At 36.7% G+C, this 26,056-nt stretch overlaps 1 protein-coding gene across 5 annotated transcripts in view; it reads left to right on the top strand.

The window, feature by feature from the left end:
- The window catches only part of SYNE1 (spectrin repeat containing nuclear envelope protein 1), a gene marked incomplete at its 5' end in the record, with an annotated part of 299,290 nt that overhangs the window by 83,359 nt on the left and 189,875 nt on the right, over nucleotides 1-26,056 (top strand). For all 5 annotated transcript variants that reach the window (XM_084262132.1, XM_084262133.1, XM_084262136.1 and 2 more), the window contains 17 exons: nucleotides 2,505-2,617; nucleotides 3,161-3,329; nucleotides 6,815-6,911; nucleotides 8,446-8,648; nucleotides 10,502-10,666; nucleotides 11,843-11,995; nucleotides 12,431-12,574; nucleotides 12,890-13,063; nucleotides 15,158-15,316; nucleotides 17,783-17,947; nucleotides 18,369-18,503; nucleotides 19,982-20,140; nucleotides 20,386-20,594; nucleotides 20,850-20,958; nucleotides 22,229-22,393; nucleotides 24,274-24,441; nucleotides 25,427-25,603. In XM_084262132.1, coding sequence (XP_084118258.1) covers nucleotides 2,505-2,617; nucleotides 3,161-3,329; nucleotides 6,815-6,911; nucleotides 8,446-8,648; nucleotides 10,502-10,666; nucleotides 11,843-11,995; nucleotides 12,431-12,574; nucleotides 12,890-13,063; nucleotides 15,158-15,316; nucleotides 17,783-17,947; nucleotides 18,369-18,503; nucleotides 19,982-20,140; nucleotides 20,386-20,594; nucleotides 20,850-20,958; nucleotides 22,229-22,393; nucleotides 24,274-24,441; nucleotides 25,427-25,603 — 2,664 coding nt within the window. The remainder of the gene's footprint in view (nucleotides 1-2,504; nucleotides 2,618-3,160; nucleotides 3,330-6,814; nucleotides 6,912-8,445; nucleotides 8,649-10,501; nucleotides 10,667-11,842; nucleotides 11,996-12,430; nucleotides 12,575-12,889; nucleotides 13,064-15,157; nucleotides 15,317-17,782; nucleotides 17,948-18,368; nucleotides 18,504-19,981; nucleotides 20,141-20,385; nucleotides 20,595-20,849; nucleotides 20,959-22,228; nucleotides 22,394-24,273; nucleotides 24,442-25,426; nucleotides 25,604-26,056) is intronic.

Genomic DNA, 26,056 nt, shown 5'->3' on the forward strand with positions numbered 1-26,056 from the left:
GATAAAAGAAACTGAACCAGTAAACGGGGTAAAGGAAAAAAATGGTGTAGAGAAAGGGCTGCACTTTGTGCAGTAAGGCTGTATTTTATATGGCACTTCCCTCCCCCCCCCCCCCATTGCTACTGTTTTAAAACTTGATTGCAGCTTTGTTATTTTTTATGGTTTGGATGTGGGTGGGCTTTTCTATTATAAAATAATGGTGTATAATGGAAAGCTAATAAGTTTCATATTATCTTGGAACAGCTGGGACAGTAGTTTAGGAGATCAGTTGGGTCTTCTGATTACTCTTTGTTAGAACAGGGGCAGCTCTTCTAACTTAAGTGGCATTTAATAAAATTTAACCAAAGCAATATTAAAATCTCTGAGGAAGATATTGTTTTCTTTCAAGGTCTAGCCTCTTGGAATGCTAAATTTCGTTAGGTTTCTTGTTAACATCAACTATTTCAGGATTATACGATTTGACATTTTTTTTAAAAAAAAGAATCAAACCCTTTTTTGTTCTTAGAATGGGAACACTACAGACCTCCTTTTGATACGTTCATAAGAAACACAAGAGTGTGTCCTAAACTGTGTTTCCTTTGCATCAGAAATGCTGTGGTGAGGGATTTCTATGCCAACAAATAAACTTTGATTTAGGTTTGTCTGTGCCAGGGGAGTTTTCCCATGGGAGTGGGATGAGGAAAGCTTCAAGAAAAGCATGTGTAATTATATCTGTGCCTGGAGTTTGTTTTGTCACTCAGATTTGCATTGATGAGTCCTAATGTGCTATTGGATAGTACCAGAAATGCATTAGTGGGTTGTTCGGGTTTTTTTCAGATCTTGTTTCCTAGGAAGTCATTGAGGTTTGTTATGGTTTTGTTTAGATAAAATCATCACTTTCTCCATACCTTTTCCTCATCTGGCAATGGGTTATTTTAGTGAACCTTATAACCGATGGCCATTTTGAAGCTGATATAAAATGTACCAACTTATTTGGAGAGACCTTCATTGAATTGGGCAAGCACATAATTTTGTTTCAGTTAATATTGCCACCAAGATCTAGAAATTAAGGACAAGGTCTGCACTTGTTGAAGGTGATTTTGCAGAACAGGATTTCACTTCATGAGTAAACTATATAAAATTTTCCACGGGCTTCCAGTTTATGTCGGATGAAACAACTGGGTTTTATTTTGACTTACATGCATGTTAGGGGTATCCCATTTTGTCTGGCAAGGTCTCAAATGTAGCTACTGGGATACTCATTCCAAGCCTATATGTGAGAGCAAGTTAGTTACAAAATACCCTCAGTGGAGTTTTTGCGGTAGTAAAATCAGTGCATCGTTTACCTGTGGGAAAGCCTAGTTCATTTCTCTTCACAACAAGGTGTTGGCTGAAGTGGAAAACAATGAAAATGCAAGTGGGTTGATGGGGATGGTGGGACCATTTGGTGAGCTGAGCCAGTGAATTACCGTTAATTTCTGCTGTGCAAACTGGGTTTTGACTGGGGAGACACTCTTCTTCAGCAGGGAGGAGTAAATAGACATCTGTGATTGATACACAAGCCTGCATTTTGTCCACCCAGGTGAGACGGCGGACCTTTGCATTTTTTTTGCTAATAGGCTTCCAAGCACTTTGTGCCAGGAGCTGTCTGTATGCAGTAAAATATCCACTGTTCTGTGTCCTCTCAGCCTCTGGGGACTTGATGTGTTATTGTTACGGTATGTCTTCAAAGACTACTGCCAGTCATTCATTTTAATATGTAATCTCCAGGAAGCCGTTTGAAGCGGTGTTGCTTAGTTACAGTTGAAATGTGCTCTGCTGTAAGGCTTTTGCTGGTACAATTCTTAACACGAGAACACAAGTCGGGTACCCCATTCTGCATTCATTCGTGTAATACAGAGAGACCGATCCTGAAATCTTTTGATGCTGAGAGAGTGAAAAGTTCACTAAATATTGAACACGTACTTAAATAAGGAGCCATGGATCTTCTGCCTATATATAGAAGAGTAGATTAGTTGCTGAAAAATTAATCTATGCTATATATAAAGGTTAGTATCTGCTATAAAGATGTAAAGAGTAAATTTAGCAAGATTATGCTGTTATGATGTTTGAGTATTCGTGGAATGCATTTCAGGAATTATTTATACAGTTAAAAGTTCTTGTTTTGTTTAACCTTTGAAGTGCATCTTCTGTTTTAGAATCTTCTGTAATTTTTAGACACAGCTTTAGCAGAGCACCTTATAAAGGGGTTCCCTGCGTAAATGTTTGAGTTGATGTAAATGCTTTTGTGGTATGCATAACCTTGCATGCAAATGTGAGAGCATGATCAAATAGTTAACTACATTGAGTCATCAGTGCAGGCTTAAAATTGTGCTTATTAGTTAGATAGCCTACTGTGAGCCTTCTCTCTCTTTCCCTTTTTCTCCCTTTCTCTCTCTCTCTCTGTCTTCTCCCTCTTCCACACCCCCTCCCTGCATGCCCCCCCTCCACTCTCTCAATCTCTCTCTCTCTTAAAATCATATCAGGATCTGCTGAAAAACATAGATGGTCACAAAAAGGCATTCCATGAGATCCACGGGGCCAGGTCTGTTAACGGAGTGCCTGTTCCACCTGACCAATTAGAGGATATGGCAGAGAGGTAAGGCTTTCAATCTGAAATAAAAATCCTCTGTGAATGAAATGGAACATGTTTGCTTTTTAATCTGTTCATATAGAAATTACTGTCTATTTATGTTTCTCAGTGGCTAGCATGAAAAAATCGGAAGGAAAAACCTTCTAGAATATACTAAAAAATATATTGAAAAGCCTGATGCTTTAAAGATTAATGAGACTCAAAATAAGATACAAGGTTTGTAAAGGAATACTTTTTTACATTGATCCTGTTATTCCTTGTCCCTGGAAGAATTGTTATATAACGACAGCTGGGATGCATGTGAAAAAAAGAAAAATGACTTTGCAAAACTTAATAGCATATGAAACTGGTGATTTTTATGGATATAAAGAAATGTAATTGATATGCTATTCAAGAGCATTCATCAGAATGATCATCGTGCATAATTAAATTTGTTGACTCTGAATTAGATTAGAGATTAGAAAAAATCTGAACTGAAACTAAAGTTTACAGTATGTCCTGAAAAAATTAATATTGCTGTATTTTACAACAGTGTGATTCATTTTACAGGTTTAATTTTGTTGTCTCTTCATCTGAGCTCCATCTGTTGAAGATGGAGTTTCTGGAGCTAAAGTACCGTCTACTGTCACTCTTAGTCCTCGCAGAGTCAAAGTTGAAGTCATGGATTATCAAATATGGAAGGAGAGAATCAGTGGAACTACTCCTTCAAAATTATATTGTAAGTTGGATTTATCACCTTTTTCACAGTTATTTTTCAAATGTTGATATTTGAGATAGATGGAAATGAATAAAAGAACAGGAGGAGAAATTAGACTTGCCAATCATCAACTTTGACTGCATTCTTACAGAATATCTCTTCAGAAGTGAATCTGTCCTTTTTAGTCAAAAGACTAAAAGTGAAAACAATTCTCCTTGCATCATCTCTTTAAAAATAGAAATAACGTCCGAACTGTCCGACCATCAACTTACCAAGCATATCTGCTGGTTCCAAATCTTAGGTTTTTACTTACTACTTAGAAAGTAATTCCAAAGAACTTAAATTAATCTTCTTTTATAACTGTATAGATGTGCTTCATAATGACTATACACAGATTAAGTGGACAGATAGAGGAGGTTTTTAACATATGATCCCCCACAGTGGTTTTTTTTCTACTCTTCCAAATGAAGGGGGAAAAAAAAAAAAAAAAGCCATGCTGTCTTTGTGTACTTGTGCAATATATAATACGGATAGAGGAGTCATTGTTTTAAAGAATGATTTTTCTTCTGCTGCTTGGCATTCCTATGTTAAACCCATTACTTTATTTCTGTTCTGAAAAGAGATTGCTCCAGCATCATCAATATATCTTATTAAGGAAGAGAGTCTATTGCCTTACAAATACTCATTGAAGTCTTTCAGTCTTATACTGCTATACTTGTAGTGCCAAGTGGCTGGTAGAACATACCGTTCACTTATTTATATTAGGGTGTGAGGATGCTTTCAAAAGCAGAGCTGGGCTAAATAATTTTTTCCCTTTCTATATAATCCATATGAAGAAAAACACACAGGAAAATTCAGTGTAGAAAAAATTTGTACTGTTATAGAATAATTCAGAGCCAGGCCACTGCAGAGAAAGTTATTGATACCATAGCCTGGTAGTTTTTATTGCTTTGGAATAAAACTTCAAACTCAATAAAGTTCCTCTACAAACCAAAAATTGAAAACATGTTCCCTCTGTTTACTTTCTATGTTTAAACTTTAGCAGTTAGGGACACACAAAAAATCCAGAGTTAGGCCTTGTTTTAGGCAAGCTTTGCAAAATTCAGATGATTATTTAAAACAAAATAATTTCCTAGACTGAGAGTGCAATAGCTAGGTGGTATAGTCCACTTGTATACTCTCTAATTAAAAACTACTAAGCCACCTGGAAAATAACAAGGAAGTGGTTAACATGACTTCTGGATTTTTATTTATTTATTTTATTTATTTTCACTTTCTTATTTTTTTCTTTAAAATTACCATGAAGTAGTGAATTTGATGTTATTTTGCAGTTACCCCAATTATTCTTACACTTTGGACCACTAATACAGAACTGGTCATTGGGGAAAGGAAATGCTTCTTTGCGTCATTTATGAAACTCTATAGGTCTCAGTTTCATTCCTGTTGGCCTTGACTTCTGTTTCCTTCAAGGTGTCCAGTGATGTAAGACTTTATTGGAGACTTTATTTGCCTTGACTTACCTAGGAGCAATTTTCTAGGACTAAGAGCCAAGTGTTATTCTTCCAGCAAATTAGGAGTCTTACGTAGGAAAGCTGTAGTCAGTACCATATAGTCAGTGACTATATTAGTAGGAGATAAAAATGTAAATTTGTTTGTCTGCCAAAGCAGACTGAGCAATGTCAGCGTTCTAGGAACATGCGTAGTTAGTATCTGGATAGAACATATGCCCGGAAAATATTTACGTACTCTAGCTTAAAAATAAGTGTCATGGTTGTTACTTTTCCCCATCTTCTTTTCACCTGTCTATCATATACCAGAAGTAAGGGTCAGCATAAATTGTACACCATCAACCTGAAGAATATGCTGTCCCAAAGTCTCAGATGTAATGGAAATACTGGGTACAGTTATGAAGGGGTTTTAGCACCTTTTTTAGTGCTGTATGCTATACAGATTGGAAAAAAAGCAACCTATTTTCTTTAGGGATCTTGTCAGATGGGAGACAGTTTTAATCAATAAAATGTCTATATTTCTTTTTTCAAAATATTTTCACTTATTCTTGAGATCAGTATTATATAAGAAGTTTCACAGTCTTTTACTTTCCTGTATGAAGTCTTGCAGGTTTTGGTTCAGGGTAAAGTGTCTGTGTGCATGGCTTTGGCAAAAGTGAAAGTCAGGAGTTTCTCATGTGATTCATGGTAAAGCATATAGTTCTTTATACATGCCAGTCATTTTTTTTTTTTTTTAACAGTGGAGCAAATCAAAATTCTGATTGTCATTGAATTCTAGTTTCCTTGGTTATAAACACATTCCTAAATTACTTTCTAGATAACTGTGGTGATTTGACAGAGCAACTGCAAAAGGTTTTTAAATAGAAGACTTTTAGATGCAAACTGGATGGCAGATTAATTTTTAAAACTGTTTCTCATATCATGTTGATGAATACATGAAACATCATTCTTCTCTTCAATGTTGAACTTTGACCTCATTTGAACCCTGGTTTTACCAAAATCACACTAGCACACATTGAATTTAGCCAATTGTGACATTCCAGAGCTTGCCTAGGCACATGAGAGATGTACTTGGCTGAGGAGGCAGGGGAGATAGTGTAAGGTACAAAGCGATTCCAAACCCGTGTATAAGTACATCAGGTAAGGCAACAGAAGGGTCCTGTAAAAAAAAGCAGGGTTTTCTCCCCTTTTTGACAGTGGTAATGTGAGGTACAATATTCTTACATAATATAGAAATGTAATTATATATCACACTTAAAGGAAGTAGCATTTCTGAAAGATGAAAACATCAGTGTCATTTGCCATGGCTAAATAGGCATAAATGCTAAAAAGCCAAAATATTTCTAGGTAGAGTATTCATCACACTGTAACACCTGACACATCTAAAACATCACTCACAAAGGAAAGATGCTATGTCATGCTTTGAATAAGCAGCAGAGTTTCCTTATTTTGTTGTTGTTTTTTTTTTACAATTACAAAGGGGGTACGGGAAAAGTGAAGTTAAATGTTTTCTACCCCTTAAAGCGAAACCTGCCTTTCTGCAAGGCTTAATACAGGAACAATTTTTAAAGTTTAAATAGATTTTATTTTTTGTGGTGACTTATATGGGTTAAATTTTCTCTTTTATTAAAATTATTCCACTTAGACTTCAGTGCAAAAAAGTTACATTAAATAATTTTAATTAAATTTCTCAGTTTCTACACATTCAAAGTGTCATATGCTAGTGTTTTAGCAAGTCAGCAACTAGCAGACTAAGAGCATATCAAGTAATCTTTCCATATGCACAGTAGCAAATAAACTGTATTTGTAAAAGAACACTCTGCCGTGCCACTAATTTGAAAGGGGAAATGTATATTTTATAACTTAAATATCATTTATATTGATGGGGGGGGAAGAATGGAGGAATAACGATGCTATCACTTTCCTGATGTAATTTGATGGAATTATTCTCGATCTCTCTCTTTATTTTGTCTGTTGTAATTTTCTTTTTCCTTACAGTCTGTTATTGAAAATAGTAAGTTCTTTGAACAGTATGAAGTTACTTACCAGATCTTGAAAAGAGCAGCTGAAATGTATGCCAAAGCAAATGGCTCAGGTAAATGCCTATGATTCTTTCATCACAGGAAAACCATTTTAATCTGTTTATATATCCTCTAAAAAGATCTCCCAATACTTTTTTCTTCCATGCAGTGCAGCTCTATGGCAGTTACAGTTCATCAGCAAGGCTACAGCCTCTTGTAGAAATTTCACATATTCTCTAGCATGAAGCTGGCTGGTATGGAGAAACTTGCCCTTCTGCTCTTAAGATTTCTTCATCTCCAGAAGCTGGTGTTCATGTTCAGGCTTCCTAGTAGGAGAAGCCCATGGTCCATGTTAACTTCTGAATTGTTTCAGTTTTGTTGATTTGTGCCAAAAGTGTGCCAGGGAGCAAATTGGGAGTAGGAAAGATAATGTTCTGGTGCCTGGAAATGCTCCCTGGCTTGGCTTCATTTACTACAAAAAGACAAGTAGAGGATTGGTCCTAGTATTGTTCGAGAATCAAAAGTATCCCCTGATTTATTGAAGATTCCTCATTAACTGTGAAAACCTATCAGAGGAATGCAAGTGATAGTTGAAGGATGGGTGTGCATGAGAAAAACCTGTGGCTGATTCAGCAGCTGCCTCCTGTAATTCCTGAGCACTGCTGAGTTCAGTGAGAAGGCACGAGGGCAATATTTGACCTACATAGTTGCTGACATGAGATCACTAATCTCTGCTGAGGAGATAATACAATAATGTTTGTGGAGTATTGCTGCAGCTGCTTAAAGTGGTTAACAGATGTGGAGAAAAAATGGATTTTTTTGGGGGGAGGTTAAATTTAAGTTGATGATCACCATTTGCAAAAGTGCTATTCACAGGTTATTCTTACAAAGAATAAAATGAACAGATTTATTTAATGCTACTGGAAAATAATTTGTTACTTGCTTTATTTTAAAAGGCAGCTACTTACGTATGGATTATGAAAGAGCAGTGCAATATCAATGGCAATTTATCTAAAAAACTTAAAAAAAATTACTTATATTCTGCATATTTTCTGAAGTCTCAGGATTTGCTGGAGTGTTTTTTCTTCTTTCAGTTGTTTTTTGGGCTTTGGTTCTGTTTTGGGTTTTTTCTGAAATGAGGACACACTTGCCCCTTTATTGCAAAAAGGAAAATGCTAAAAAGCAAATGGCAGAAATTAGTAGCAGTTTTATTTTAAAGTTGGCAGAGAGAACATCAGAATTTCATTCAGTACTTTTCAGTGCAGACATAATATGTGTCTATTTTTTTTCTACTTTTTAAGGAAATTTTCTCTCTTGATTTCTCTTACTGCAGATTAGAAATAAACATCACACTGAATATGCAGTGTGACTGTTTCAATATAGCACTTGTTTGATGTACTTTCCTTAGTTTTTAATTCACAGGTTTAATTTCTCAGCCATAACTTTGCTCTAAAATTGGGTTGTGAACAGAACATATGTATGTAAAATCCTACAGAAATAGAAATTGCAGTAAAATATAATTCCCTGATGAGAGTGGATAAGTGTAACATAAACTTAAGCTTTACACAAATAATAATGAGCCAAAATATTCTGTCTTCCCTGTATCAGTGGAAGAAGTTGAGAACGTGATGAAATTCATGAATGAAACAACTGCACAGTGGAGGAACCTCTCGGTAGAGGTGAGAAGTGTCAGAAGCATGTTAGAAGAAGTAATCGCCAACTGGGACAGATACAGCAGCACCGTGGCAGGACTACAAGCTTGGCTGGAGGATGCTGAAAAAATGCTGAATCAGCCTGAACCTTCTAAAAAGGCATGTGTTAATAGCGTATGCATCTGGTTGTATTGTAAATTTGGAAACATGGGATATGTTTTTGCATTTGCTTACCTTGTGTTACAGAATGTCATATGAGAGGGAGAGTGTTTCTTCAGTTTCTGGCATACTGTCTACACTCATCATAAGTGTTTCTGTGTTCGTGCGTATAGCTTCTACAGACATATATATGCAATGAAGGAAGGAATCAGCAGTGATTGCATGGCTAGAGGCATCTTTGGCATGAATATAGGGCAGCAGTATTGCTCAGAGATGGGAATGTTACATGATTCACTCAAAGGCAAATACAGCTCTTGACGCCAAAGTGCATGGTCATGTGCTGCCTATAAAGACACTTAAAAAGTTCTATTTTCCACTGATTTTTCTACCATATAGATGATAGATTTCAGTATTTGTTACCTTCACAAGATGACATTACTAATGTGTGTCATGTTTGTTGGGTAAGTAATCAGTCCATTTCCCCGACATTTTAGAAATCTGAGAGACAGTTCTTTTTGGGCACCTGCAGTCATAAAAATAATTTTGCTGTCTTATTTTGCTGTTCCGTATGAGAGTACTGAAACACTAGGATTTATGTTTCTGACACTTCAATAATGAGCCAAATGGACTTACTGCATTTGATAGGTGCTACCTTTCCACCTAATTCCAACATAACCCCAATACAGATTTTAACAACTGAGTATGGTTTTCAGATCAGTTTTATAATGTTGCCTTTAAAGCAGAAATCTGAACATACCTATACAGTATATAATTGCTTCTGATTTCTACCCTAAATCCAACAAGTGTACTAGCTGAGCAGTGCTTCCACTGAGCCAAGGCCTTTTCTGCTTCTCTCCCCACCCCTCCAGTGAGGAGGCTGGGGTGCACAAGAAGCTTGGAGGAGACATAGCCTAGACAGCTGATCCCAACTGACCAGAGGTATATCCCATATCATATGACATCATGCTCAGTATATAACTGGGGAAGCTAAGCAGGAGGCAGGAGCACTGCTTAGCTGAGCATCAGCTTCAGGTGGTGACCAGTTGTGCTGTCCTTGTGGCTACCCTGAAAGAAGTGGCCTCATGATTCAGTCTACTGGGAGCAGTCCTCCAATGCATTGAATGGTGCATTGTCTGAGAGAAGGGTAGCAGGGACAAGTCAAAAATGTCAGAGGCGTGGACAACTGTGGGACAGTTAGAGTCCTGTTTTGTTTATTGTAGTCATAGTGCCTGAAGAAACTTGCCTTCAAAACAATTGCCCATCCTCTTGAAGAGCAAAAAGGGTGTACCTGCCTACAAGATGTACAGCCATGGTGCCAAATGCTTCTGTGCTGTTTTAGGTGTCTCACTGGAATTGGGGGAGGAAATCAGTGCCAACCATCCCTTTACCCTCCTCCATCACCTACTCTGAGATAGGAGGAAGCAGTGATAAAGAACCATTGTTTTCAGGTTTTTAGACCATGAGAATACTGCATGTGGCTCACAGTAGGGGAAGAATCTCTCTACAGTCTGTATATGGCCCCGGTTACTGTCAGCCCATACTGTTTGAAGACAAAACAGTAATTAGATTAATTCTAACAGTGTTTTCGGACATGGAGCTTCCTCCTAAGGAGGAGTTCCATTAGTTCAAGTGAAGTTACTCACTGGGGGAAAATGAGCCGTAAGTAAACTGGTGGTAGTTTTTAATTGCATAGGTTACATTAAAATTATGGCATATCCCATATGAAGAGCTTCAGCAGATAATTGTTCAAAAGGTTATAGCAATTTGTTAGCTGGATGATCAAATTTTGCTCTCAAAATTTAAGGTAAAGCATAATTTTAAAAGTTATGAAAAGATGTTTTCATTTTCTTCAGGATTTCTTCCGGCACTTACCTCATTGGATCCAACAGCACACAGCCATGAATGATGCTGGTAATTTTCTGATTGAAACATGTGATGAGACCATTTCCAGAGACCTTAAACAGCAGCTTCTGTTACTAAATGGAAGATGGAGAGAATTGTTTATGCAAGTTAAGCAGGTATGTGGTTTTGCTTGCATTACTTTTAAATATTTACTTTGTTCTTTCCATGCCAGTAAGACGGATTTTCCCCACTAGTAAGAGTATAGGATAACTTACTGAAGTGCCTTCAGACTTTACTTCTTCCTTACAGTGAGGAAGTGATAGTAAATGAAAAAACTGCCCTTTATCTCATGGAGGACATTAGACTGATTGGAAAAGAACAGTTGTTTCTACATTTGCTCTTTAAAAAGCAAAAAGATGATGTGACCTAAATTACACAGAAGCATTTCACACCTCATAAGCACATTAGAAAATGTCTTTTCCCTATTCAATATACGTCTAATGATATTTTCACCTTCCAGTGATTTTAAGTAGTAGTTGTCTATTTGAAGATTCTGAATCTGTTTTCTTTTTCTGGGCCTAGTTTCTTTTCCCCCTGTGGCAGGCGGGTTGGAACTCTGTGATCCTTGGGGTCCCTTCCAACCCATACCATTCTATGATTCTGTGATTTCAATTACCATCAGGCTAAATGGAAAAGCAAGTAACAGTTGCCCCTTTTTTATTGTAACTTTTCCCGAACTGGTGACTAGAATATTCTCAGACTTTAATTGCTGATGCTATTTAGGATGATTCACTGTGGAAACAACAATGCCCAGGATGTAGAAGTGCCTTCCTCCACTTCTGCAGCTTCTTTCATGTGCTGGCTATATAATATTTTCTCACTGGCTTTTCACCATTTCTGACATACAGCCCTTGCCACTCCCTAAAGCATGTGCTTCCCTTCCTCAGCCAGCAGTTCTTTTATAGAAATTTCCCCTTATCCTTCAGATTTCTGGGCTTTTCATGTGCTATTCTCTTTGCTGAATTTTCAAAATGGATATTATAGGCAATAAGAAATTAATTGCAATGTTGATTCTATGTCTGAAAAAAAAAGGTTTTCCAAATGATCCAAACCTTAAATAAGGCTGTCTTCCTGTATGATACTCTTTTTAGTATCAGTACTATTGAAATAAATGCAGATGAGTAGTGTCTAACTATTTTAGAAGATTACTTTCAATTATTTTTTATTTTATTGAATACAATTTATCCAACAAACAATTGCACTGAACATATGCTAATTCTCCTAAGTCATTGCTTAATTAAGAGATAATTAATTTGCAGTGGCTATTTTTTTGTTTGTTTCTTTTTACTTAGTATGCTCGAGCAGATGAACTGGACAAGATGAAGAAAGAATATTTGGATGGTGTTGCCAATTTGACAGCTTTTATTGATGGAAGCAATAGGAAATTTTCAGTCCCAGTAGAAATGTCCTTCCTTGATGTCAAAATGTTTGTACAAGATGTAGAAGTAAGTGTCTTCCTTCCATTCCTTTCTTTATCCTTTGCAAGAAAGAAACTTGTAACTTTAGTTTTTGGAGCATGAAATTATTTTGGCATACATTTCCATTGTTACTTTTTTTTTTTTTAAACTAGTGGTGCTTTCTTGTGTAATTTCTGCTATAGCTAATACAAATCATTGTATTCTGAGTGACGCTTCTAGGGGAACGTTTCCAAAACACTATATCCCACTGGATAGTTCTTTCTGAATATTTTCAAATCACATCCAGGTGAGCTGAATTACACACTTTGGCACAGTTTTTATGCATTTAAAATATGATCCAGTATTCACTAAAAGCAGCGATGAAAACAATTGATAATGGTAAAATATATCTTTTAACTCTTGAGAACAGACTAGTATCTCCCATGAGAATGTCTAAATGCTGTTGCTGAAATATTCTTTCAGAATATTAAGCAGAAATTGCCTGCAATGGAAGCTCAGTACAAAACAGTTACAAGAACAGCACAACTTGTTACAAAAGAAGTTTCCCAAGAGGAAGTCAATGAAGTGCTTGGAACTTTGACGAAGATCAAAGAGCAGCTGAGCAAGGTTACAGAATACTTTTTCTACTACACCTTGTTGAATGTTAACCTAATAAATAGTAAGCTCCCCTACAGATACACGAATTTCAGCTAATATATAGTGATAGTATCAATAGTTTGATTCGGAGTGGGGGGAGAAAGTGTTACTTTCAGACTTTAACATCCTTAAATTACACATTCTTTAACAAGTAATACAACATCAGGATTGATCTGTCTTAAAAGAGGCAGGTAGCAACTATGTAAACCCATGTGCAGATGAAGATGCTGTATGCTGAATTTTACAACTTTTTAAATAATTATTTTTCTTTAAAATATCCGAAAGGTTAAGGAGTATTCCTGTGCTCTGCTGTATGAATGCCAGCATCTGCTGTCTCCACTGGAAGAACTTGAGAAACAAATTACACATTTTTATGAATCTCTTGAAAAAGTCAATGAAATAATTTCTATCCTGGATCCTGAAGCACAACCTACAACTGTACTTAAACAGAAAGCCCAAGTAAGTTTCAAAACCTTTCAAAGATCTGCTGCCTTTCTGACTATTTACAATTAGCTTTCTAGGAATTTGGATTGCAACTTGGTAAGCTGGGCAAATGTTTCTTTATATTCAGGCAACAAACATAGACTACCCTAAAGTCAGTTAAGTATAAACATACAAAGATTGAAACTTGCATTGCCTCCTAGTGCCTGTGGTTTCAATCTAGGAAGTAAATATAAGACTTTGGTTTTATCTGTTGGAAATTGGACTGAAGTATCAGAAATACATTGGATTTTTTTATTAAGAAGATGAAACAACATGATCAGGAATTTCCCTGGGTTTTCTTGGACAGTTATGGAAACTTCTTAGAAGCCTGAAAATGGTTTCTTTGAAGTGTATTTTAGTAGAATGTCAACTTTTCTTCCTGAACCTTAAATGTTTCATTGTGGAGGAATTCAGAGCTAGTCAGAACTCGCTTGGAAAGGTAAATGAAAGTATGAAGAGTTTTAGTAGGAGAGAGTTGATATTGTTCAGTCTGGAGAAATGAAGGCTCTGGGAAGAACTTACCGTGGCCTTCCAGTACCTAAAGGAGGCCTACAGGAAAGATGGTTACAAGGTTAGAGTGGTTACAAGGGTAGATAGTGGTAGGAACTGAAGTGGTAATGGCTTTAAATTAAAAGAGCATAGATTTAGATTAGATATTAGGAAGAGGTTCTCCCCTGCAAGGTTGATGAGGCCCTGGCACAAGCTGCCCAGAGCAGCTGTGGCTGCCCCCTCCCTGGCAGTGTTCATGGCCAGGTTGAATGGGGCTCTGGGCAACCTGGTCTAGTGGAGGGTGTCCCTGCCCATGGCAGAGCATTGGAATGAAATAGTCATTGAGATCTTTTCCAATCCAAACCAGTCTGTGATTCTATGAATTGGCAGTTATCCTCAGGTATGTGTGGTAAATAGCCTAGATGTAGTCCTTCAGAATAGATGTACGCATTTCATTAGAGTCAGATTTGAAAGGTAATATAATTAAATGTTTTTTATGGGGAATTGAAGTCTTTAAAAGTAATTTAGAGTCCCTTACAGTAAAAAAAAATTTGTAACAATGACATTTAATTTTGCGTGTGTGTATATATATATACAAATGTAAAAATTAGTTCAATCCTATAATGACTGTGGAGATTGGTGCAATAATTCAAGAAGTGTCTTCCTTTCCAGTTACTTCAAGCTTTTATTATGTTTTGATAATAAAAAAGATCTGGTAAGCTTAAATCAAGCCAGTCCCTTAATCTTACCAAATAAATCATCTTCTGTTTATGAACATCAGTTGAGTATCTTCTTTTTAAGATCACTGGTTGAGTCATATGCCCAACCTGCAAGTTAAGGAGCATATCATAAGTGTTCCTTTCCTCTGCTCTTGAAGGTTAACCTGCCCCAGAATGTCACAATGAAAAGATGTGTTTCTTCTGCAGTTGCTTGCTAAGGAGACAAAATATCCTCAGGTATATGGAGGGTGCTGTTTTCTGCCAATCAGAGAGTAAACTGATACTTGTGCTGAGATATATGGCATTCCTCCAATAGCAGAATTTTCCTCACTACAGGATATTTTAACCCCCTCCCTTTTTTTTTTTTTTTTTCCAGGCTGTGCAACTTCATGCATGTTTTCTTCTCTTCTAAGTATAGGTATCATTACTTACTGACATTTGTAGTGAAATCTGAATTCAATAATTGTCTTGAAAGATTAATTTGTTGAAAGGCAAGAAAGGTTACCATCTCAACCTGCTGCTGAGACTTGTTATGTCTGTTGTTTTCACTGCTGCCTACTTACAATTCTACAGTAAATATTCCATAAAAATAAATCACAGAATAATGTATTCACCTACATCCTCTAAAATTGGCCAAAAGGCTTGTGCACATGTCTGTACCATTCTTTATAGATAGGTGGAGTGTTGTTTGGGTGCAGGACTCTGCATAAAAGGAGAAAGGTGTATGGTCTGTGTTATTCCATAGAACATTACGTGTATTAGTGCCTTTTGTTCTTGTCACAAAATATCTTCCTGTTATTTTGCCAAACTTTTCTCTCCTTTGTTATTGGCCAGGGTGGATATATGTCTTTTTTTCTTTCAGGATTTGGTAGCTTATCAAGAAAACTGCAAGAAAGATTTGTCCCTGATTGAGAGAAATAGTCAGAGTATCCTGCAGTGTGTGGCTTCGAGTGAAGTGTTACAGCATTTCCATCAGTCAACATTTCAGAAGAAAGTTACACAAGTTCAGCTTACTTTTCAGGTAATTGTCATACCTTTGTCCATTTTTTTGAAAAGTAGTTCATATGCAGATGATCCATCCTACCATATCTCCATTTCATCACTTTGTAGCTACTGACATGGAAACCTCTTCTTTCTGGTGTCAAGTTATTAATTAAGGATTTCTCTGAATTGGGTAATAAATAGTTGGGGGACTGAAGGTCATGTTTTCCATGCAGTTTTTGAGAGGTGAGCCTGCTTCTGAGGAACGCAGGATTTAAAGCAAACTTTCACACATCTCAGGCTCCTTTGAAATGAGGAATCTGAAATCCACCTGTTAGGGCTGCACTGGTTTTTGTTTCTCCTGAAATTGTTTTCTTGGCTAATTATTTGCTCCTATATTTCCAGACAACCCCTTTCACACAAAGTATGAAAGATGGAATTCTAGTAATGCTGGGCTTTGTATTTCCTCAGAAACTGCAATGAACTGTAAATATAGAAAGTTGCAAATATATAATTGCATTTGTTAATGTAAAAATGTGTACTTTGGTCTATAATCCCCCATATCTGTAAAGCTTTATGTTATCAACCATATTGATATTTCTGGAGCTATTCAGCCCCAGTGTTAGCCACGTTCTAGCAGGAAATTTGGTGTCAGAACCAAACATATGGAGATCCATTAGATTTGTTTTCAGGCAATTATTGTTCAGTGTAAAGCTATCAAAAGTAAATTTTAGGAGAAAGAAAATCTTGTATCAGTAAAGAGCAGTCTCTGAGAGGTGGATTTCAGAATTTATATTCTATTTTGGGGGTTGTATTTAAAGATCAGTGAGGTTTGATTTACAATTTAGAAACTATTATTTAAGTTTAGCTTATAGTAACAGAAGCGGATACAGTTGTAGCTTGGTAAATTTACTATGTTAAGCATTGATTATTCACTTTCTGTAAAGATGAATGTTGTTTTATCTCTTTTTGTGTTAGAAAACAAACCTTTAAATCATGGAGTACATAACCATACAAAATGTGGCCTATCCAGAGTTAAAATATTTATGGATCTGGAAACTGGCATTTTCTCATGTAAAGAATACGTTCCTATGATGTTACTATTATACACGTTTTTTTTTTTATCAGGAAACTTTAAAAAGCTTTATGAAGATATTTGAGAGCTACATATTTACTTAGCTCACTGATGTAGTGTTTTAACCTTGGCTGGATGAGGTGCCCAGGAAGCCATTCTGTCATTCCCCTCTTTAGGAGGACAGGGAGGGGAGTAAAGTAAGATGAAAAAAAACAACACTAGATGTATGAGTCAAGATAAAGGTAGTTTGATACAGCAAAAGCAAAAGGCTGCATGTGGAAGCAAAGCAAAAGCAAAAGATCATTCTCTACTTCCCATCAGCAGGCAATGTCTGGCCACCTCTGTGAAAGCAGGGCTTCAGTACACGTAGTGGTTAATCCAGAAGACAAAAGTTGTAAAAAAACCAAACACTCCTCCTCTTACCTACCAGCTTCCTATTGATGGGCAGATGTCATATGGTATGAAATAGCCCATTGACCAGTTTGGGTCAACTGTCCTGACCACATCCCCTCCCAGGACCCACAGCCTACTGCTGAGGAGGTGAGAAATATTGGAGGCAGAGCCTTGATGCTGTGCCAGCACTGCTTAGCAGTAGCCAAATCCCCAGTGTGTTATCAACACCTTGTTCGCTACCAAAACACACACTATGATGTCTGCTCTGGGGAAAATAAACTCCATCTCAGCCAGACCCAATGCAATCAGGTAAAATTATTACAATTCCTTACACCTTTGTAATGTAATAGGCTTTGTAATCAGTGAGGATGGTAAAATGTATGGTTAGTAAACAGGATTGGAATTACCTTGCTGTAGTTGAACTGGTGAACTGTTCAGTTTTAATTACCTATGGAACTGTCACCACTGGATAATGCAGCGCACTGGGACACACTACAAGGCAGAATAACGAAAAGCTATGACTAAGGTTTCAAAACAAGGGGATTTCAGAGTAGCAGCTAAACCACAAAACTTGCTGTCTATCTTTTAAGCATCCTTATACTTGGTTATTAATTACAAACCTCCTACAGGTCAGAAGACCTGTAGCATGCAGCTGATGGTCCAATGACTGTCATGTAGAGTCATGTAGGAGGAGGTACTATGCTGCTAGGAAAAATTCAACAGCAAGCTTTTTATCTATACTTGGTGCCTTACATTTGAAAGCAGACTTGAGGTAATAAATGCTAACTATACAGCAGAGGTATTCTGAAGTAATCAGGCACATCTATATTAAACGGATACACATTTTTATTTGAATGAAGGTTAATATTAGCACAAGCTAACATAGGTATTACAAATTGGGAAAAAATGGAGCGTGAAAGGGCATATATTTGAAAGAGTAACACCAATTAAATGCATTTTTTGATAAGATCATGGTAAAAGAGAACAAATAAAAATAACTGAGAAAATGCTGGTTTATTTTCTTTGCTTGTATCTCAGAATATGGTCAGGAAAGCTAGTGAATGGAGAAAAAACATAGAAACAAATAGTCGTTTGATGAAGAAGTTTGAGGAGTCTAGAGCAGAACTGGAGAAAGTAATTCAGATTGCCAATTGCTGCTTAAAAGAAAAAGGAAATCCTGAAGAACTTCTCAAGAAACATAGTGTAAGTATATTCTCTGACCTTCCTCATGGAAATCTTTGAGTGTGTGACATGCAAATGAAAAGCCAACTTAATTTAAAAATTGATGTGAATATCTTTCACATATAGAAGTTATGCATATCAGGTCAAACTAATGTTAAGACTGAAAACCAAAAAAGGAAATAAAAAATCACGGCTCTTATTGAATGTATATTTTTCTGTATTATAAACATCAATTATTCATGTAGTTTCTTGTTAAAATACCAGTGTACTAGCTGAGAAAAAAAATCTGGACTTTACATAAATAGAAATAGTTCTTAGTTCAAATTTCAGTTCTCCAATGCAGGAGAAGTAACCTTCAAACTTGCAGAGTGTGTTAAGAAATGTCATGTTGGCAGTTTACCATAACAATAACCAGCTTCATCTTCTATTCCCTCAACTTTAGGAATTCTTTAACCAGTTGGATCAGAGGGTCCTGAATGCCTTTCTGAAAGCATGTGATGAACTTACTGACATCCTCCCAGAACAAGAGCAACACAGCCTGCAGGAAGCTGTGAGAAAACTCCATAGGCAGTGGAAGGTTAGTGACAGTGAATGATTTCTCTGGAAATTATGTCTTAACTTTGGAATGTTTCTGCATAACCTAAATATGACCAAAAAAGCCCCAAACAAAAAGCCAAAATTGTATTATTTTACTTCCTGTACCATTGGAAAAAAAACAAAAATCATTTCTCAATACTATATACAATTTTATCTACAGATATCCTCTTGAAAAAGCTCTGTTCAGTGGTCAAAAGTCAAGGAATGTGAGAAATTAATTATAAAACATTAATTTCTGCCCTTATATACAGACATAATGATACCTGTGTTAGGAACATGCATTGAGAATAGGTGGTAGCTTTTCTTACTTTATACTGACGTTGGATGATTAGAGTTACTTTCCAAGTCTTAATAAAACAAAGTTATAACAGAAATTGCTATACTCTAACAGCTGAACAAGCATTGCTTATAAACTATGGTATTTTTCCCTACTACAGCATGTTGCAGGTCAAAGCTGGAGTGATGGATGAGTGGTTTCTCACTAGCACACATACAGGAACCTCTGAAAACAGTTGTGAATATAGTTTCGCTATTTGTTTGCTTTATTGTTTTATACAGGAAATACTTGGTATATCTTGCCAAGAATCACAGAATCACAGAATTGTAGGGGTTGGAAGGGATCTCGAGAGATCATTGGGTCCAACCCCCCTGCCAAAGCAGCTCCCTAGCTCATATTGCACAGATAGGTGTCCAGACAGGTCTTGAATATCTCCAGAGAAGGAGACTCCACCACCTCCCTGGGCAGCCTGTCCCAGGGCTCTGTCAGCCTCACTGTGTAAAAGTTCTTCCGCATGTTGGTGAGGAACTTCCTGTGCTCCAACTTGCAGCCATTGCCCCTTGTCTCCACAGACCACTGAAAAGGGGCTGGCTAATTCCCCCTGCATTCCATGCTTAAGGTACTTATAGACGTTAATTAGATCCCCCCTTAGTCTTCTCTTCTCAAGACTGAACAGCCCCAGCTTATTCAGCCTCTCCTCATAGGGGAGATGCTCCAGGCCCTTAATCATCTTCGTAGCCCTTCTTTGGACTCTCTCCAGGAGATCCCTGTCCTTTTTATACCAGGGAGCCCAGAACCGGACACAATACTCCAGGTGGGGCCTGACCAGGGCAGAGTAGAGGGGGAGGATCATCTCCTTTGACCTGCTGGCCACACTCCTTCTGATACGCCCCAGGATCCCATTGGCTCTCTTAATCAAGATGTCTCTGTAATGTGCACAGTACATACATATGTGGTCCCTCCAAAATGTAATACCTTATGCCATATCTAAGAAACACAGGTAACAGACTTGCTTTTTTTACTTATACAAATATGAAAAAACCCCTCCATCTTTTCATATACATGCTTTCTTTTCTAAATTAGCATTTTTTTAGATAATCTCTTTATAGTAACTTCACACTGAGGTAATGGGGAGTAGTGTTTTATATCTATGCTTGTTTATTCTCCCTGTGGGTGTGTAGGATCTTCAAACAGAAGCACCATATCATTTGATTCATTTGAAGATTGAAATACAGAAAAGCAAGTTCCTGGTCACTGTGGAGGAGTGCAAAACTGAACTAGTTCGACAGAACAAGGTGTTATCAAGAGAAGGCAATGAAAGGATGATTGAGGAACACATGGTATGAATTATATGCCACCACGTGGGCATTTACAGAAATACATTTCAATGTCAGTAATAACCAGAGGCTCTGACCAATTCTTAAGCCACTAAATGCTACGTGTACAGCTAAATCAGATGGATCCTTAAGGCCTTTAACAAAAATTTTAATTTGAGCTAGTACAGTTTGTAACAAATACATAGTAATGCTTTGTGATTTCCACCAATTAATATTTTTATTGAATTTTCTGCTTTGTCTTCCATCAGTTGTTCTTTGGTGACAAGGGATCTTACCACCTGTGTGAGAAAAGGCTACAACGAATTGAAGAACTGTGCCATAAACTACCAGTTTCTGATCCAGTGAGGGCTACCTTGGAAAGCAGCCAACGAATCCTGAAGGACCTCAAATCCCAGATAGACAGCACATACATAAAGCTTAAAGAGCGTTCGGACACCTGGAAGGGCTATATGAGCAGGTGTCAGCTCAATTGCTAGCTGGGTATCATAGAGCCCTATGTGTGGTAACTCCTCTAAATGTCATCATAGATCAGTTCCATGTAAAGGATAATTCTGTGTTGTTAGCTTCAAGTAGAAATCTATACTTTATGTAGTAATTCCACAAATTATGGTGGGGTTTTGAGTGGGTTTTATAATCTTTGTCTTAAATTTAAAAGCTTATTGTTTGGTAGTGGGAATTTCTGTCTATTTTTCCTTACTTTGCGTTATTTCAGATTTTCTGAACTGGCAAATTGGATTTCATCAACAGAAAGAGAGCTAAAGAAGATAAAAGAAAGCATCAATGATACTGCCAAATACAAGCAGTGTAAAGCATCTGTAGGGGTGAGACCTTAGTTTGAATTCTAACAAAGCCATTGTCATTGCTATTGGGACTCTGGGTATAAGTATTCTGAAGTAGTACAACTGTTTTACTATGGAGATCATAACAGCTTTGATGATTCCTGGTATTCTTAAAAACATTTTCAGGAGAAACTTTCACATGCAGAAGATTGTGGCAAACTTTCTACTTTTAATAGTTAAGAGAATGGCCGGTCTCACTACTTGTACATTTAGAACATCTGAAGTATAGAAGCAAATAGAATCAATACTTGTCCCTCATCCTGCTGCATGAATAGTCAAAAGGGCGGTGCAAAGAAAAGCAGAGTTTCTGTACTGAGGGGTTTTGGAAGAATAAAGTTACAATCTAAGTTACAATCTAACACTTAGGGAAATATTCTATAATAAAATTGTGTAACAGGGGAGGCAAAGATATTCTACTGTTCACTTCTGTATTGGTGACTGGTAGCACCAAGTGGAAGAATAGTTGAGGATTGAGTTGTTTCTTTAGATTAGTTTTAGGCAATAATTTATTGTGTCACTTGGGACCTATCTTGAACATATTTTTTTTAATTTCACATACTAGGAGCAAAAACAGGACTGTCATATAACTGCAGGAGTTTGTGTGAAAATCCCAGAAGCGCAGAAGTCGTGAGCAGGTTATGAGGCTAACTGTGCAGGGAAACATAATTAGGATGACCTTGGTAAAGCAGATAGGCCTTTAGATTAATAGATGGTTTTGCTCCAAAAGCTCTGATTGACTCATGCGGTTTCGCTGCTGGCAACTTCTCATCAGGACTGGCACGAAGATAAATATGAACTACTGGGTGAAAAGTGTGTGTGTGTGTGTGTGTAATGCTAACTATATAGGAAAATAATACATGAAACATGAAATTTTGTGATTGGGAAGGTCAGCACTTAAGATGTAAATGGTAACTAAGAAATTTGGTCAATATATGGAAAATTTATACATGGTATCTACCACCTATCTATCTCTCTGTAGGTAAAATTGTGAAGAAATACTACATCACTACTACTTAAAAACCAGTCAAATAAGTAGTAGTGAAGTAAAGTCTGTGGAGGAAATGCAAAAATATAGCCATTGATTGGAACGGAATCAGACAGGATATGCAGATAAATAATACTACTTTTCTAGTGTTTCAAGATAAGAATAAAGTAGCATATTTACACGACTAATCTTTGAACTGATGCCATGAGTGTCACTCATTAATATAGTTTGTTTATTTGAAGAAAATACATTCTCATTCTTTCACAGGAAATTAGGAAACATATTAACAAGCAAGGAGAAAATCACTGCTGGCTGAAATCTAGACTTGCTGTTTTGACTGCATCATGTCCTGATTTGGAGGCCAAAAGGACAGAGGATGAGCTTTGTAAAATTTCCAGTGACTTCAAGGGACTTCTAGATTTGCTGACGGAGGTATAGTATGAGGGGACACAAGAACTCTTTATTGACAGTATCACATGAAATGATATCAATCATGGCTTCGAAGGCATAAGTTCCTTGCTCTGTGTGTAGGGGTTTTTTTAGTTAATCTGCAGGTATTCAGTAATGAAAAACCTCATCAGTACTCCCTGGATAGCAAAGCTTTGACAGTAGCAGGCAAAAAACGTTGACATTACTGTAATGGATCTTTTCCCATTTTCATAGTAAATGTTTCTGAAATCAAAATGTCACTATTTTTAGAAACAAAATATATTTTTCTAAAATTCAGCTCTTGCTGAACATTTGCTAAACTTTATTTTCCATCAGCTAGTGGGTATGGAGTTTGACTTTAACCTTCCTTTATGTATCTTTTAAGCTGAAATAATAAGCGAAGTACTGTTCAGTAGATTAAGGATGTTTATGATGCATTGAATTTGCAGCAAAAGGCAAATTCTCTGAGGTTCTCTGAGGTCTCGATGATAAGGAGATACAGTAATTGCTGAATTCAGGGGAAGTTTCTAGCTGATAAGCAAAACCTCTAGGAATCCACTGAACCCTTGAGTTCTGTAGGTTGTCAGGGAACTTGCTACCTCACAATTTTCACAATAAAAAGAAATATCTGGAACAACATATAACATCTGACACTCAGAAGGTGGAACAGATCCAATTGGAAAAAGAATTCAGGATAGAAAGAGTTCGGGTTTCACATTCCATTTTTTATGTGGATTCTTGTAGAGGCCTTGTAGGTGTTCCAAATATATAAAAGTTTCATGTATTTATTCAAACTTGTCTAAACTTACGTGATTTGAAAAATATGTTTGGAAAATTAGGTGAACCAACGCTCTGATTTCTAAATGACTGCAAAAAATTTAAGATTATATGTTTTTTTAAAAAAATATTTTATGTTAAAAGTCAGAACTAAGGTTCATGAAGGTTAAAAAAAAGAACTAGAATCTTGAACTTGTTTTGAATCTAAAAGTGGAATTTAAATGGTATTTTATACTACAGACAAGAGACTGATCATTCTTAAAAGTCTGAGTACTCTTTACAGATCAATATACAGCTTGTTAATCAGATGGCTAAGACTGTTTAGACAAGGAATGATAATGAGTATTTCCAGAGTTCAGCAATGCTTTTTTTTGAACATTTATATAACAGGAAAGAAAATGCCTTGAATGATGCTCTAAAGCCAATATGGACTGGAAAGAAGCAAAAGAAGGGAGGAAGAAAATAAGGAAGTTTCTTAGTTTTAGGGTACTTTATGATTAAAAGCTTAAATTGTAGGAACTGTCTGAGAATCAGCTACAAGCAGTTAGCTGAATCATGCAGATGGAAGAATTTTCTGGCATATTGCATGGGTGTATCTTTTTTTCTTTTTTATAAAATCCTGCAAAGGGAGACTAGATATTGCACCACATGTATATTGTGATCCATAAAAGCCGGACAAAAAGGAAATTGAATATGTTTTTTGATTCACCGGGACATTGGTCTAGAAGGTCCAAAAGGCAGCAAGGTTTTCTGTGAGTTTAGTAGCTCAGGTGTTTCAGAATCTCGGTCAGATTGCAAGGGTGAGGCCAGTGTGTATTTTCTAAGTGATCACTAGTAAGTGGTTGTGACAGACAGCTACTTACCATATGGCAGTGTAATAGGGAGTATGTCTAAACTAGGCAAATGTGTCCTTCATGATGTTTGAAATCTATGGTTATTCTTCCAATTAAAAGTTAAAGGTCTCTATTAAAAATGCTGGAGACAAAACTGGTTTCAATTCAGACAAGTTACTCTATTTTTTGAAAAAATATTCCAAATATAAACATGCCTTTAAAATATAGATGCACTTTTCAACATGAAATACTTAAAGTTATCTGCAATTGTAGATTGAAAAGACATTAGGCACTGTTGGAGACTGTGTCCAGTACAAAGAAGAAGTTAAATTTGCAATTGAAGAGTTAATCAACAACTCTAAAGAAGCCCAAGCAGAAGCTGAAAAGATCCTGGATACAGAAAGTTTATTACAAGCTCAGCAACTACTACTTCATCATCAGGTAGGGCAATTGTTCATGCTTTTTTTTTTTTTTTAAAGTAGAATGTATGTAAATACTAAATTTTATGTCCATTAGCATCTCTCATTATATTTAAACTTGAGTTATAAAGAACATGTTTGCATATGGCCTAGTATTGATTTCTTATAAAGAAAAAGTACCCAATATTTTTAAATGTTAATGTCCAAACATAAGCTTGCGTTTCAATTCTTTTGAATATTCTTCAATTTCATAAGGGTGTTCTTTGATGCAGAACACTTGAAAAAAAGGCTTCGTTTACCTCAAATTTTGGTTGTGTACTCTAAAAATCCCTAATTTCTCTCTCTCTCTTTATTCTTTTTTTTTTTTTTTTTTTTTTAAACCTTTTTAAAGTCTGAGTGTCAGATTTGATCATGGTAAATTTGGCCTGGCACTGTGTGGCCTGGCACTGTTTGGAAAATTTCTTGACATGAGATGTGAGCTTACCCAGCAAGACTGGCAATAGGTCAGGCATGTTAGGAAAGGAGAAGGGATGTTTCTGATAGTGCTAGAAAGCAAAGCACATCAAAGCAAGAACTGTGCAACTTGGCTGTCCCCTTCCTGCTCTTTAATGACGCCTGATAATGTTGCTTTAATCAGTCTGAGGCTCCAGCATGTGCCTCAAGTGCAGAGCAGACCTGAATGTTTCCAGGCACCCATGAGAAATACATGCACCTGCTGCTACTGCTGCAGTTTCTCAACTGTTGTGGATTCTACTTTCTAAAACAGTGCTTTGGGTAAATGACCATAATGCTACCCCTTTCTCTCCCATTTGTACTGCACAAAAGCTCTATGTGCATTTTGGAACCCAAGGCAACACACACTTGTTGATTATATGAGACTCCCAGTAATACCTGCCTCAGTCAATCCCCTTGTCTGGTATTGTTAGATAAGCAGAAGGTGTTTTTCTTGTGCTGATTTCCACTCGAGCTAAAAAGCCTAATCATTCCTGTTGGATGAATCCTTTTAGCAAAGGACAAGGAGACTCCGTGCAAAGAGGCAAGATGTGCAACAGCAGATTTCCCAAGCTAAACGGTTGCAGATTGATGGTGGACTGCCCAGTACAATGCAAGAGGATTTACAGAAGTTGGAAGGAACACTGGAGAACATGCAGCAGACCATGGAGAAGCGTGAAGAGCAACTGCAGGTGGGTCCTTTGCAATAAGCAAAAGTAAAAAACCCATGTTTTCTTGTTCTTTTCCTTTTTTAATTTAAGCTTCTTTTTTTTTTAAATTTAAAATGTCTGACGTGGCCTTCTCACCTCTGAAACTTGGTCCTTGGGTTGTACATGTTCAGTTCTTCCATGGAAACTTCTTGAAGCAGCTGGATACCTGTTATTTAATAAGGAAACATCATTTTGCTTGGAAGTGTTTAAAAGTCCCAACATAGATAATAATCCAAAAATAGCTATTTTAAATAATTTTTCTGTGAATTAACTTTTAGATGGGCTGTCTCCTCTGGTTGCTAAAGATGATGTTGGTCTTTAATTGAGAGTCTTAAGGCTGGATATGAGGCTAGTAACACCTCATGTTGTGCAAGTATAATCCTCACAGATCTGTGAAATACATGCTGTCATCTTAAATTTAAAGTCAGAGGGAAA

The sequence above is a fragment of the Gallinula chloropus genome, assembly GCF_964237585.1.
Source record: "Gallinula chloropus genome assembly, chromosome: 3".
NCBI lineage: Eukaryota > Metazoa > Chordata > Aves > Gruiformes > Rallidae > Gallinula > Gallinula chloropus.